This window comes from Oncorhynchus kisutch, linkage group LG6 (genome assembly GCF_002021735.2).
Source record: "Oncorhynchus kisutch isolate 150728-3 linkage group LG6, Okis_V2, whole genome shotgun sequence".
NCBI classification, from domain to species: Eukaryota; Metazoa; Chordata; class Actinopteri; order Salmoniformes; family Salmonidae; genus Oncorhynchus; species Oncorhynchus kisutch.
In genome coordinates this window covers 20,352,073-20,368,282 of record NC_034179.2, presented here as the reverse complement: position 1 = coordinate 20,368,282, position 16,210 = coordinate 20,352,073, and the positions used below count along the sequence as shown (strand labels likewise).

At 40.3% G+C, this 16,210-nt stretch overlaps 1 protein-coding gene across 6 annotated transcripts in view; it reads right to left on the bottom strand.

Annotated features, from left to right (window-relative positions):
- The window catches only part of LOC109892488 (nipped-B-like protein B), a 73,872-nt gene extending 58,759 nt beyond the window's left edge, over positions 1-15,113 (bottom strand). For 4 of the 6 annotated variants that reach the window (XM_031826367.1, XM_031826368.1, XM_020485055.2 and 1 more), the window contains exons 1-4: positions 14,880-15,113; positions 5,168-5,317; positions 854-1,019; positions 634-734 (exon numbers count right to left, since the gene is read on the bottom strand). In XM_031826367.1, the coding sequence (XP_031682227.1) occupies positions 634-734; positions 854-1,019; positions 5,168-5,317; positions 14,880-14,910 (448 nt within the window). In that variant the 5' untranslated portion in view covers positions 14,911-15,113. Of the gene's footprint in view, positions 1-633; positions 735-853; positions 1,020-5,167; positions 5,318-10,877; positions 11,285-14,879 lie in introns of those variants that run through there. The other 2 variants (XM_031826370.1, XM_020485056.2) reach the window with 2 other exon arrangements.
- Positions 15,114-16,210: the final 1,097 nt, after the last annotated feature.

Below are 16,210 nucleotides of genomic sequence, written 5' to 3'. Positions count from 1 at the left end.
TCCTGAAAAAGGGATGTTTCTTTTTTAGCTGAGTTTAGAATCGTGACAATTGCAATACATATCGGCACCTAAGTATCATGACAAAATCATATAGTGAGGTCCCTGGCAATTCCCAGCCCTAAATAGTACCATCCGATTTCGTGCTATTAGCCCAATGGTGGTTTTAGCAGATGTTTCTTTTATATTTTATATACATTTTGGTTGGCCAATAAGGGGCCATACCACCATATATCACAATGCTTTATGAGTACATAATCACGATAGGTTAAAGGTTAACATCGTCCAACCCTACTGCCCAACAGTGCTATATTTCACAAAGCAATTAAATGTCTATCAAGTATACTCAAGGCAATCAAGATGACAACTAAATTCACTACAAACTCTCTTCAAGCTACAAGTACAGAGCCAACTCTAAAAATGATAAAGACAGCAAAGCTTGCCTTGCAACACCTCAAGAAGCAGTTTTGACTCACAAAACACATTAGACCCAGAAAATGTTACTGAGGACAACAAATCAAGGCCCTAAGAGGCAGAGACACAGTCAGCGCTGTGTTAGGCCATACACTGTGCTTCAATGCAGAGTCAGAGGCACTCTCTCCTTACCATCCTGAACCCAGTATTGGGCTAACTTACTTTTCTCCCTGAAGATGTTGGGGTTCCTAGACAGCACTGTCTGCAGCAGCACAGGCACGTCTCCCTCCGGGTCATCACTGCCCAGGTTGTCCTTCAGCTCTCTGCAATGGAGGGGGGAATCAACTAATGCAACTGTGGCTCATAAGAGACAACAGCTCCCACTCTTATCAGCGGTTGTGACCCCTAGCGTTGAAAGGCGTGCGGTGATGAGGGTACTCACATGTGCTCTGTGGAAACCTGGTTGAGGCTATGAGCCAGCTGGGACACCAGGTTCTCATCCCGGCAGGCCAGCAGACAGTTGACTTCCTCCGCAATCCTCCCATTGAACAGCAGACTCTTAGTGGTGGTGGCGGGGAGAGGGGATGGCAGGGGCAGCTGGTTTAACACTGCAAAGAAGAAGAGCAGACCGGTTACGCATAATTCAGAGGCCGGAGCTGAGATGGTACAGCCCCACATTGTGATATAGCTACGCAGCTTAGAGACCACCATCCGTGTACAGCCCCCGTCGCGCAACCCCCTAAAATTCCCAACCAATGCCGCTCCACGTACGCAGCTCCTATTGATTTGAATGTGGCGAATTTTGGACTCTGATATGCGCTTTAGCCTGATAGCTGTCTGGGTGACTAATAAAACACCTGAGATGGGAAAAATAGTGCATGGATGGATCAACATCCCAGCTACTCCCCGATATTGTTGAGGTTAAAGTATTAGGTTAGGGTTAAAGTATTAGGTTAGGGGTAAATCCAACACTACACATCACTGCATAAAACAACCCATAGGTTTTAAGCATGAACAATAGAGGAAATCCTGCTTCCGTCTGCTCAAGACCTAACACCTGGAGAGAAATGCACCTTTTGGCAGAACAATAACCTACAAGCAGGGGTTGCGTTAATGCAGAATTCTACGTTTTTCCATGCATGTTAAAAAAAATATTTAAAAAACTAAGAAATATATTGCTGCTTTTTGTAAACGCAGATCTAAAATGCTTATTAGAATTTCTGCTCGGCATAATACTATTTTTGTGATTCAGTTGCACTTCACACGGATGAGAATTCACAAATGGGCATTTTATATATATTTTTTATGGCGGTTAGCCTTTTGAAAATGCAGATTTCTGAACTCTAATGCAACCCCTGTAAAACTGAAATGCACTTCTTGGGATTGCTTAGCAGGTGGATAGGAAACATCAAAGAATAATTAAAAGAAAATATGTTCTCACACATACTTTCAAAGTCACTTGTTTATTTTGTGCCAATGTTTCAGCCTCATGGCTCTTTGTCAGAGATCATATTTGTATTCAAGCTACCTAAGCAATTGGATAACTAGCACAGAACATTTGCCTGGAATTGTAGTCAAGAGAAATTGCCATCCAGACTTTGACACTTAGCCACAGTGTAATTTATTGCATTGAAAGTCCAAGCACTAAGGCAACGAAATGTGCACTGGTGGATACTATCTATCGACACTATACATCACATTACACTACCCATGTCACTCTAAAGCAAAGGCTATTGAAAAGTACCACCAATAATAGTGTCCTAAATATCAAGAACGCAATATTCATGTAGAGAACATTCATGTTTTATTACAACAGGAAACAAAAGTGCAATAAAAACAAGCTAAATTCAATCTTGCCAACTTGGTAAATTAATTATCTAAATACCAAGAAATGAACTTTGCGGCTGGCAGCACTGACCATAAAGCAAGCAAAATGGTCCTGACTTTTTTTTAGAGGATTGTATACATTTGGAAAACAGCTTTGTATATACTATAACTTTGCAAACTATACAGGGCGGGACAAGTAAAACATTTTTTTTTTTAGAAGTCAGACAAAAAATATATAATTTAAAAATTGTTCGAATGGACAAGTAAAAAAATAAAAAGACCACAAAAAGCAAAGCCGCGAGTCCATATATTGATATCTGTGACAGTAAGGAGTCATTTTCCCAGTTCTAGCTTATTTTTCGAGTTCGTACGATCATGAAAACCCCAGAAAAGTTGTGAATCTGCGTTCGTGCCCAGGCCTAGGAGAAAGAGACACTGTAGAAACAGGTAGCCTAACCTATAAAATAATGATAGACAGACTAACTACAATAGATAGCCAACGCAAAACATATCATGTAGCCTGACTAGTTTTCTTGGTAGGCCTATTTAACCATTATTCTTTATTTAACTAGGCAAGTCAGTTCAGAACAAATTCTTATTTACAATGACAGCCTACCGTTTAGCATCTATTAATGTCATTGTCATGTCAGAATTGATGAATGGATGCGTTAATTAACCATTGATAAATACATTTGTAAAACCTCCTCTCAAATGCTCAATATTGGTAGATAAGAAAAATCTGACTGTTGGAAAACTGGGATTCCCAGCTATTCATCATTGTCCGTGTAATTCTGACAACATTATAAATATTCCTAGAATGGTTGAATTGACTCCCATGCTGTCAATAGATCTCCCCTGAAACCTGACTATGTTTAGCCTCATAAGGTTGTAGATAAATATGTCTTCGTTTTTACCTTTGAAGTAGTGTAAGCCATGCTATACAATAAGGCCTGAGATGTGGTATATGGCCAATATACCACAGCTAAGACCTGTTCTTAGGCATGACGCAAGCTGAGAGTCTGGACACAGCCCGTAGCCATGGTATATTGCCCATATGTCACAAACCCCAGAGGAGCCTTATTGCTATTATAAACTAGATACGAACGTAATTAGAGCAGTAAAAATACATATTTTGTCATGCCCGTGGTATAGTCTGATACCACGGCCAATGTACTTTACCAATGTACCATCAAAGCTTGCAGCTGGTCTAAATGTCAGTAGACGCAGTCCTGAAAAATAGCCTGGCCCTGCTAACATCTTTTCACTTGCTTTCGAGGTACCCGTAAGTAGAGCCTTTGTTAAAAATGTAGCTGCATTGATTTGGAAAATATTCAGACCCGTTCCCCTTTTCCAAATGTTGTTACGTGGCTGCCTTATTCTAAAATTGATTAAATATTTTTTTCCCCTCATCAATCTACACAAAATAACCCATAATGACAAAGCGAAAACAGGTTTAGCAATGGTTTGCAAATATGAGACTCGAAATTGAGCTCAGGTAAATCCTGGTTCCATTGATCATCTGAGAGATGTTTCCAATTCAATTGATTGGACATCATTTGGAAAGGCACACACCAGTCTATAAGGTCCCACAGTTGACAGTGCATGTCATTGAAAAAACCAAGCCATGAGGTTGAAGGAATTGTCCGTAGAGCTCCGAGACAGGATCGTGTCGAGGCACAGATCTGAGAAAGGGTACCAAAAAATGTCTGCAGCATTGAAGATCCCCAAGAATACAGTGGCCTCCATCATTCTTAAATGGAAAAAGTTTGGAACCACCAAGACTCTTCCTAGAGCTGGCCACCCGGCCAAAGTGAGCAATCGGGGGAGAAGGGCCTTGGTCAGGGAGGTGATCAAGAACCTGATGGTCACTCTGACAGAGCTCCAGGGTTCCTCTGTGGAGATGGGAGAACCTTCCAGAAGGACCACCATCTTTGAGGCACTCCACCAATCAGGGCGTTATGGTAGAGTGGCCAGACGGAAGTCACTCCTCAGGCACATGACACCCCGCTTGGAGTTTGCCAAAAGGCACCTCAAGGACTCTGACCATGAAAAACGTTGTCCTAAATGCCAATCGTCACGTCTGGAGGAAACCTGGCACCATCCCTACAGTGAAGTATGGTGGTGGCAGCATCATGCTGTGGGGAAGTTTTTCAGCGGCAGGGTCTGGGAGACTAGTCAAGGTCGAGGGAAAGATGAACGGAGAAAAGTACAGAGAGATCCTTGATGAAAACCTGCTCCAGAGTGCTCCCGACCTCAGACTGGGGCGAAGGTTCACTTTACAACAGGAAAACAACCTTAAGTACACAACCAAGTCAACGCAGGAGTGGTTTCGGGACAAGTCTCTGAATGTCCTTGAGTGGCCCAGCCAGAGCCCAGACTTGAACCCAATCAAACATCTCTGGAGTGACCTGAAAATAGCTGTGCAGCGAAGCTCCCCATCCAACTTGACAGAGCTTGAGAGGATCTGCAAAGAAGAATGGGAGAAACTCCCCAAATACAGGTGTGCTAAGCATGTAGCGTCATACCCAAAAAGACTCAAGGCTGTAAACGCTACCAAAGGTGCGCAACAAAGTACTGAGTAAAGGGTCTGAATACTTATGTAAATGTGATATTTCAGTTTATTATCTATACATTTGCAAAGATTTCTGAAGACCTGTTTTTGCTTTGTCATTATGGGGTATTGTGTGTAGATTGATGGGACACACACACACGTAATCCATTTCAGGAGAAGGACGTAATGTAACCAAATGTGGAATACTGAAAGTCCGAATACTTTCCGAATGCACTGTACCTTTCATAATATACTGAACAAAAATAAACACAACATGCAACAATTTCCAAGATTTTACCGAGTTCATATAAGGAAATCAGTTACCTTTCCGAATGCACTGTATATCAGTTCATGTGTGAGTGGCAGTGTAATACTTACAGTCAGTAAGGCTAGCGATCCCAGCAAGAGTAGTGATGGGAACATGAGGCATATCCCCATTCATGCTGAAGATAGGGGTGTGGGGGTCGTGTCGATGCACAGGTTGCTCAATGTCGTTGCCCTCCAACTGTTCCTCACATCTCCCGACCGCTGCAGAACAGAGAGGACTTCATTAGAACAGCCACCGGCAATGCCCTATTCACAATATCACACAACGCTCCTCAATATGCAACACTGTCCTCAGAGGTGCTAGAGCATGTTAAAGGGATAGTTAGCATTGGCACACTAAACTACCTCTTAACTTCCTTCATTCTGGACACAGACACATATAAATGGTATCCACGAGTTTGTCGGACTCAGAGAAATTAATCCAGAACTATCCCTTTAAACCAAAGTCTTGGCAAAAACATAATCAAGAGTAGCAAGAATCATCAGTAGACAGAGATGAACAAATGGGTTTACATTAATTAGACACTATAATTCAACCAGGGCTGAGGGGATTTCACAGAGTAAAGAGTAGTGAAACTGAGTAAAAAAAGGCTCCTTTTTGTACACATGGGGAAAGTGGTCGATGAATGGCAGAGCAAACACACTATTAGTACAACACTTTTGCAAACATGCATGTGCATAGTACTGGTGGTGCTTGCCCTGAAAAGTTTCAGGGGTGTCATCAAAGCAACCCATTCAAAATACATGCAGATGTATGTTTTTTTCATCAGGACTGAACTGCAGTGCATTTAAAGAATTTTCCCAAACCTTTTGCATTTGGACTGAACACCTCATTATCATTCACTACTATTTTCCTTGAAGCCACTTTCAGAGGAGAAGACAACCAGGAGTAATTATCCCACTATAGCATCATCAACACGAGATTGACAGTAGAGACAAGGATCGGCAACACATAGCAATAGGCCTAGATGACGTGACATGGTACAGCTCCGTTATCAGTGGTTACTGGGGTAGTTCCTTGACAATCCTAGAAAGAGGTGTGCGCCCATGCGTGCTTAAATGAAAACTGCCACCCCTTTCTGGACCCAAATGCTTATGGTCACTCTGGGGCTGTGCTGGTTGGGTAAGAGGTTGGGTAAGAGGGTGGGCGAGCAAGCAGCACAAAGGATTATCTGGTTGAAAGAAAGAAGGCAATTCCTCTGGAGCAGCAGGGTCTTCTTGAAAACACTTTCCTTGAATTGCTCCCTAACTGCATTTGCAGGTAGCTACTATAGCTATACTATTACTTTAAGGTGTTTCTTTCCGGTCAATAACCATCATTCAAGCAGTAACATTCAGGCATTGCCATTGTACTTTGATAGATATGTTAATACAAGTACATTTTCCATGAATATAGCAGACCTGCAGCTTGTATGAGTAGGCTAAAATGTGTTGGTCAATGACAATCCAACACGTTAAACTAATTCAGTCATATGGGATAGCCACGACATTTTCCACAGATAATGGGCCATTTAGCTTAGTTATGCAAGAAGAAGCTAATGTACTAGCTGAATTAAATAACATTGGAAAAGTTGCTACACTGGCTATTTAACTAGCAAAGGCAAGTCAAACTAGTCCTCTTCCCTGTAAATACGTGGCAGCGTAACAGACGAGTTTACGTTGCCATCATTTGCATACGCTACTCAATAAACATGGTTAATAATGAGGTTGTTAATTTAGCTAACATGTGCACTGCAACCTTTATTAGCCAACTAGCACTAGCTACAGAACTATTTGGTATTTATTTTATGCCTAACATGAGATAGTGGATCAATCTCAATTTAGCATGATCCTGCGTGTCGTAGTGGTATTCCAATTCAACTTTCAGCAAGGTGTAGTGCCCTTTCAGCCCACTATTTGGTCCTCCAAGCGAATCGAGATGCAGGCTTTCTATTGAGCGATTCCCAAAACTCCATTGAACTCTGTGACCCAACCCTGGAGAGTTGCTGGGTCGTTCCATTTAATTTCAGCATGCTATGACACCCACCATCTCAGATTGTTCTGAAATTGTTTCTGTTTGAAACAGATAAGCATTCCGGAAGCATTACCAAACTTTTTTAAACAATGAGCAAGACATGAGGAATCCAAAGATGTGGTCAAAAGTCATCCACGGACCCCCCACTGCAACAACGAGTTTCTGATCTCTAAATGGTGCAGTTCTTGTTATTAGGTGATATTAAAAAAACACCCCCCCCCCCATGGGTTGCTTGTTTACTTGGCCAGTGTTTTAAATGCAAACTTTTTTTGCATTTGTGGCACAAATCCAATTCAAGTCAATGGTACCTAGGTTAGCATTTTTGCAATTAATTGCATTCCACAATCAATTTTTAGATACTTTAAGATGATTTGGACATTAAGAGTGAACATTTTAATATAGACTTGCATTTGATTTGTGACATAAATGCTAAAGTTAACACTTGAAACAGTGGCCAGGTAAACTAAACCAAAGTATGGGTTGATGTCCTACCAGAGGGGTATCGTACAAGGCAAGCTAGATCTACTCGGGGTTTTCCAAAGCTAACCAGCTTCAGTTAGCTTCGCATTCCAGATCAGGCTTCAACCGTACTACGATGGTGGATATATTCCTGTAACTGTGCGTGCATGTGGCACATGGCTTGTCAAACGCCAAACTCTTCATTGAGACAATGGTGAAACATCAAAGGCGAGTCAGTGTCACATTTTAATTTGTTCCGAAATCAAAATGAAAGAAAAGTTATCTTGAAAATTCAGCAGGCTATGGTGTGAAATAGGCTTTTAGAGGTGCCGTCTTCATTTTATTACTTATCATTAATTCCAACTTTGGTGTGCTTATCAATGCACAACCACCCTTTTCCCCACTCCTATCGATAAAATAATTGTATTACATCATACAGAAGTGTTACTGTGCGTGAAGTTTAAAATGCATTGTCATTCCAAAATTTGTCATGTGATATATTTTAACATCACAATTTTTGGACACACAAAAACGCTTGATTAATTAAATATTTAATCAGTTTTCCTCCTCAAATTAACAGGATGATGACACAAGAGGGATCTGATTTCATTGGTCCTCAACTCGTGGCTCAGTCATTTCATTCAGGGTAAGTGGAGTTAGCATGCCCCGGAGCAGGTTAGTTAGTTCTGATGGATTCGTTACTAGAGTGAAATGCTTACATGTTAAGTGTTAAGTAAAGAATAAAAGTACATTTCCATTTCAAAAGATATCTGACCAACTAACATTAGCCAGCTAGTTATACATTTAGCTTGCTATATGGGCATTTGCCATTTGTATGAATTGTAATTCGTGTTGATTAATGTTTTAGGGACTGAGCAAACCAACCTGTAATCTTGTGAAAACCAGTGGATAAGCATTGAACTTTACTGCAAATTTAATAAACCATTTTGTAAGCTTGCCTTGCTGTTCATAAAAATAAAAAATCTGACGTGTCATTGTTCTTTATTGTAGTAGTAACGTTAGATTGAAGTTATTTGTCATGCAATTGCAGCTGAAGTAACGTAGCTAATTAACTCAACATTAATTGCCAAGAAATTGCAGAAAATGACAGCGTGAAGGAAATTTGACCGTTATATGTCAACCTGCTATTATGGAAAGGAGCGTCAGGTAGCCTAAAGGTTAGAGAGGTGTGCCAGCAATTGGAGGGTTGCCAGTTCGAATCCCGGGTCCAACTGGAAGAATTGGTGGGAAGTGAGCTGTTAACCAGAGAGTAGCTGGTATCAAATCCAAGATACCATTGTCTGCTGTTGTGCCCTTGAGCAAGGCACTTAACCCCCATAAGAACAAGCGCCAAGTGTGGCAGCCCCCCGCACCACTACAAAAAAAACAGTATATGTATGCATGTGTGCCTTTCGGAGGGATTGTGTTAAAAGCAGAAGTAACATTTTGGTTGGACCTTGTGTGACCAATAGTGTCCTTAATCCTGCTGCTTCAGTACTATTCTACATTGAACTACAGCCAGAGCATGGGTACATTACTGGCACATTGTTGTTTTGCAGTTCTCATATGTTAAGTACGTATTTGCTGCATGAGAAATATAAATTAAGCCATTACTGCCACCAGTACAGGCATTGTGAAAAACACAAAGCTTCTCGTCAATGAAATGCGTGGTAGGCTATCCTTCGGTGGCTTCTGCTGTTGGTGAGTGATGTCTCATGCCATAGGATTATTTATCTCTCCCTACCACTAGTTGCTCTATTTGAGGGACACTCCCCTAACAAGGGGCACTCAAACGAGGGGGAGGGCTAAGCAGGGGGGGGGGGTATTGGGATTGATCCAGTGAGGGCCTTCTAAGCATAATTTGCTAGCCAGGATGCTAACCATTGTTAGCAACTGAGACTCACTCCTTGAGTAACATCAGCTAGGTACATAGTTATAGTTAGCTCATCTAGCTATACTTGGATGCCATGATCAATATGACATGCCTTTGATCACCCAGATGGTTGAGAACCGTTTGAAGGCAAGCAGGATTCATGATTACGGACAGACTCTTGATTTTACACTCTGCTGCTTGGGTTGACAACATAGCAGCACATCTGTCTCTCTCCCTCTCTGGCAACACAGTAACTTTAATCGGATACAGTAGCCAGTAGGTTACTAATTGCACAGCCCAAAACCAATTAGGGTCCAACGTATTTCAGCAACTTTCTTATCTACTATCATCAAACTTAGTGTTTACAAGAACCCAGTGTTGCACATCCTTTTTCCTGAAGATCGTTCAAGATTTGCAAGCAATGTACCTATATGTATATTCTGTATTAAGTTAGATTAATATCTACATTGATATGTTGCTAATTGCCATGGAAACAAATTAATCAACTTTGTTTGAAGTAACCAATCCAGTGCAGAGGGAATGGCTATAGGTATATTTAACATGTTATCAACGAGACAAGACATGTTAAATATCTGTGGTGTATGTGATGATTCCATTTGATAAATTTTAACTAGATAACTTGGTAAATAAAGCTGCATCTATAATTGTATAAGTGAATGTAAATTATGCTGAATGTGTACAATTTGGTAGCCTCTAAACTGAAAAGGAAGCTTGCCCGTCTTGTTAGGGAAACGTTTCAACCAGTTTAATTGCCATCTTTGCAAAAAATCTCCTAGCACTAGCTAGTGTGTAGCATTAGTCACTAGATAACTAGCTAAACGCCTATTTCTCAGCACATCTGGCTCCACCATAAACGTCAGCAAACATTCAACTAATGAGAAAATCGTGTAGTTGCATTTGTTAGTTTTGTCTAAATAGCTAACAAATACCTCGTTGGGTTACGCACCTAGCTAGCTGTAATATTCCAAACCTCGCTAGATAGCTAACAAAAGTTAGCTGTGGCTAGCTAACGTTAGCTAACTACCGAGGCTGCAACCGAAACCATGCTTGCTTTGACTCGCCCACACAGTCGTTCCTTAGCCACGGTAAGGCCATCCCTTTTGGTTTGTTATCATGATTGTTCGTGCAGATATTGATTTTATTTTCACCGTCTTAATGGCCTACGTCGGCCTATTAGCTTGCTAACTGAACCTCGGACTTGCCTGAGGAAGCGTAACCCCGACCCGACGCCTATGAGCGGATACAAGGCAATAAGCAAAATAAAGGGAGAAATGACCTATCGGTGCATTCCATAGCATCTAACCTGGTTCACTGAATATTAACAACACCCGTGTAGCCGATCGGAATTGTTTGGTGATGGTGCTCCTAAATCTATTTTATACAATCATATTTACCTCTGGATGTGTTGATAAAAAGAAATGGTTGCAAAGTGGTTCGAACCGTGTCTCTAGCTCCCTCTCCGTTCTATCGCTCTAACAGCTCCTCCGAGTACCAGTAATAATATAACAACAATAATCCGGGTCGGGAGGGTTCGTTCGTCTTCCTTCTCACTGCAAACATCTATGCTTAAAGGGGGCAAACGTTCCCATAACCGGTACTTGCACCGGTTTCCCTACCCCAGCAGAAAGTGAGTGCAAATTCCGACTGGTTTCGGAAAACAATCCAATGTGAAAAACAGAAACGCTATTGACGCGGTGATAAAAGGGATCCACTCAGACTATCCCCCTTCTCTCGCAGAACAAAATGCCGACCGGAAGAACTGCTGCAGGAATAACTCCCTCCACCGGCGCCAAACCAACTAGCAGCAGCAACCATAGCCAGTAACAGTTACTTCCGCCGCTTTCTGCATTGCTACCCTTTGCTAGGATTTCTACTGTACACTGATAACATCCACACAACTACAGTAAATGTTTTGGAGAGGTCGAGGTCACTTGTGTATGCAACGAGTAAAACCAATGTAAGTAGTTGTTGCTAGTTAATAAAATAATACATACATCGTTTCCAATATAGTCTTGTGAAAAAGTAAGTACACTCTTTGGAAAGTATTATATATATATATATATATATATATATATATATATTTATTTTTTTACATATTTGGACACGGATATTTTAGCAAAATTCCAACCACATTCATTGATAAAGGTAACCCAATTTAACAAATCACACAAAAAAATGTTACTTTGAAAATGTTATGCAATTAAAATAAACAAAAATGCAATTTCCTTATGCAGAAAAAAGTGTACACCCCTACCTTTTCCATCACCTAAAATGGCTAAAACCAGGAGCAAGTGCATCAAAACAGGTGCAAATGATTATGAAATCATTGGAGAGTACCTTGGGAGGGTCCAGCCTTCCATAAAGATTATAAACTTTGGTCATAACCATATGGGTGTGTGATAACACATCATGCAGATCATCAAGATCAAAAGACCTGAGAGGCCCTCAGAAGAAAGATTGTTGATGCCTGTGAGAGGTTACAAATCCATTTCCAAGCAATTCAAAGTACATTGTTCCACTGTCCAACAGATCATCTACAAATGAAGAAAATTCCAGACCACTGGCAATCTACCTAGGACAGGTAATTCTACCAAATTCAGCCCAAGAGCTGACTGAAAGATGCTCATAGAAGTCTCTAAGAACCCTAAGGTAACATCAAGGGATCTACAGGCCTCTCGTGCCACAATCAATATCGAAGTACATGAGTCAACTGTCAGAAATAGACTGCACAAAGTTGGCCTACATGGGCAGTCAGGAAGGAAGAAAACTAATATCAAGACAGGACCAAAACTACTGGAACAATGTGCTCTGGACAGATGAGTCAAAGGTGGAGTTGTTCGGCTGCAATGCCAGATGCCATCTTTGGCAAATACAAAACACTGCCTTTGAACAGAAGTACAATAAAGCATGGAGGCGGTGGCATTATGGTTTGGGGCTGTCTGAGGGCCTGGCCAACTTACCATAATTTAGTCAGCCATGAATTCCATATTGTATCAGAGAATTCTTGAGGAGAATGTGAGGCCATCTGTCAAAAAGCTAAAGCTGAACTAAACATGGATCTTGCAACGGGACAATGATCCAAAACACACAAGCTAAGATACAACAGAATGGCTCAAACAATAAGCAATGGAGGGTTATAGAATAGCTGAGTCAAAGCCAAGATCTCAATCCTGTCCAAATGTTGTGGGGGGACTTGGAAGGGGGCAGTGCATGCAAGAAATCCCTCGAACTTGACACAGTCGACGCAGTACTGTAAAGAGGAGTGGGGAAAAAAATCGCGATATAAGAGACTGATAGACAGTTAAACTTAATGTAACCATTTATTTTTTCTGCCAAAGTGGGCAACACCATCTATTGAAGCTTGGGGTGTATTTATTTTTTCCGCTCTATGGAATTGCATTTGTGTTGATTTTTGATGAATAAATGATTGAAAAGTATAATCTTTCAGTTTAATTTGTTAAATTAGGTTACCTTTATCTGTCAATAGTGTTGAAGTGAAGATAACATATCCATTTGTCCAAATTTTTACAACAAAAAAAATAACTTTCTAGGGGGTGTACTCACTTTTTCACATGACTGTACATGCATAGTAGTTGTGTATTCTATTATTTACTGTACAAGAACATTTGGAATTTGGACTGGCATGAAACCTATCAGTGTTTTGAGACAATTAAATAAACAATCATCAACAGGCACTCTCTCTCTCACACACACACACACACACACACACACACACACACTTTACAAAACAGTTACTTTATGGAGGTTCTTAGAAATAAAGATATGATGACCACCATGATAGCAAATAATTCCAGATATGTTGGTGTTATCTCCTGTTGCATGCACCCACAAGCACACGCTTTCACACTTGACTTTTGATTGACAGGTAATGTTAGTTTAAGTCAGACCTAACACTGCATTCTGCCTATGATAAAGAATCAACAATACCTGAGTTAATCAAAGATGTAATCAGCATAACACTAATAGAAAAGGAGTAATATGTATATAAACTCTGGAATTCTGATGCTATGTATTGGCCATTGAGAGGCTTTGAAGTCACCAGTCGGCCATATTTGCACTCCCAGTAGGAGTAGTGCTCCATAGGAATTAATGGAATTTTACAGTATTTCAATTAAATGTTAAAAGGACAAAATTGCATGTTAAGTATTTGTTGTAGAGGGGACAGTGGCATTAGTCATCTCTAAAAATTATACTTTTAGGAATTCTAAGTTAAGGAAAAAGTTATATATTTTGTCATTTTAAATGTTTATGTTTTGCTCACATAATATAATTTAAAAGTATGCATTAACGTATCTGTAATGTAATAAATGTGGCAAAAACAAATTTAGAACAAAAAAATAAACGCAACATGTAAAATGTTGATCCCTTGTTTCATAAAAGATTCCAGAAATGTACCAAACACACAAAAAGCTTATTTCTCTCCAATTTTGTACACAAATTTGTTAACATCTGTTAGTGAGTATTTCTCCTTTGCCAATATAATCCATCCACCTAACAGGTGTGACATGAAGAAGCGGATTAAACAGCATGATCATTACACAGGTAACCCTTGTGCTGGGGACAATAAAAGGCAGTTTTATCAGACAACACAATGCCACAGATGTCTCAAGTTTTTAGGGAGCATGCAATTGGCATGCTGACTGCAGGAATGTCCACCAGAGCTGTTGCAAGAGAATTGAATGTTAATTTCTCTACCATAAATCACTTCCAATATTGTTTTAGAGAATTAGGCAGTACGTCCAACCGGCCTCACAACCACAAGACCTTGTGTAACCACGCCAGCCCAGGACCCCCCACATCTGGCTTCTTCACCTGCGGGATCATCTGAGGCCAGTCACCTGGACAGCTGATGAACTGAGGAGTATTTCTGCCTCTAATAAAGCCCTTTTGTGGGGGAAAAACTCATTCTGATTGGCTGGGCCTGGCTCCCAAGTGGGCGGGCCTATGCCCTTCCAGGTCCACCCATGACTGTGCCACTGCCCAGTCATGTGAAATCCATAGATTAGTGGCTAATGAATATATTTAAATTGACTGAATTCCTTATATGAACTGTAACTTAGTAAAATCGTTGAAATTGTTGCATGTTGTGTTTATATTTTTGTTCAGTATAAATGCCTTTTATAGCTTCCAAATATTTTTTTACAACGGTGGGGAGTGCCAAGATGGAGGCACGGTGTCGTCAACACAGCGCTCCAACAGTCATCTAGTGTATATATAAATAATTGTGCCAGGGCATAAATGTAGCCCAAACAACATTACGACAGCTCCCTCTTGTGGAAGGACTTGAAAGTGCGCGAACTGACGTTATTGACTGAACAGGTCTGAGTTCAGAAAATCTACAAACAGTAGAAAAACACACTTTTTTTCTGTCTTACCTTTTTTGTGTTTCTTCCTGTTTCTTGTCATCCCATCAACATGGATGCTCCTGTGTATACAAGTAATTCGCGAGCTGGCAAGCCGAGGTAGCTAGCAAACTAAATTTCCCCTCAGTTTGTAAAGTACGTTACCGTGTGGTAACCGCTGAGCGCTAACGTTAGCTAGCTAAGCTAGCAAGCAGAGAACGGGCTTTTCTTTTTAACACCATCTAACAAATGGACATTGTAAATACCATTTGAGAGCAAGTAATTTACCCCCCCCCCCCAAAAAAAAAAATATATATATATATATATATATTGGCAAGCAGATAGCTAGGTAGCTTGCCAATGTTTGTTTTGTTTTCCTCACGACAACGTCTCACAGGATGCTAAAAAACAGAAATATATGAATTATATTTCGCGCGCCAGGATCGTCAAGTCACATGACATCACTCTCTCCCAGAGTGAGTTGCAAGTGTAGGGTCGGTCAGTGAAAGAAGAGTGAAAAATAAAACGGCAACGGCGCATGGTAAATATGGATGTTTCATGTAAGTATGGATGGTTTTACCAGATTTTAGCTTCTGCAGGTGCTTATCAGCTAGAGTATCAACCAGAGTTGGGTCAACATTTTAATGAAATACTGTTGGTAAAGCCCACATGCCGGTAGATGCTGTATCTTTATCAGCTCACATATAGCGCTGCTCAAGTCTTACCACAAGATGGCAGCAAATGTCCACAAACGATTTAATTGCAACCTGCTGTTCCCAGAACAGCTTGATTGTGAGAATAGACGGGACTACTGTAGCTTCTTTCTCTTCCAAACGTAATATTTAACTAGGATGTCGCATTTAGATAAATAATCAACTTTTTTTCTAACATACATCATAAATCTTCGCACATAACTACACGAATGTAGATTATTCAGTGTATGAAACCATTACATTACTATACATAAGACATTACATTTACCTTTTAAAGCCACAGTCTATACGTTTCCAGTAATTTCAACTAATTAAATATACCCCTTGATTTAGAAGAATGTGACTCGTAGCTCATGCTATAATGAGATGAATAGTACAACTGTCTTTATTACCTTATCATAACTAGATAATAAAATAAAGACCTAGGCATATTACTTCATTATGGTTGTGTTCTCATATAAGTCAGAGTGTGGCTTTAAGGCACATTGAGACATTTGTTAAATTGGTTTACCTTTATCACATTTTGTCCTATTGCACATGTATTACTTTTCATTGTGTGCTGTATAGGGTAATACTTTATTATAATTGCTAATACATGTTATGTAACAGTTTATTACTGTATGTGTGTCATGGAATACAAATCACCAAAAT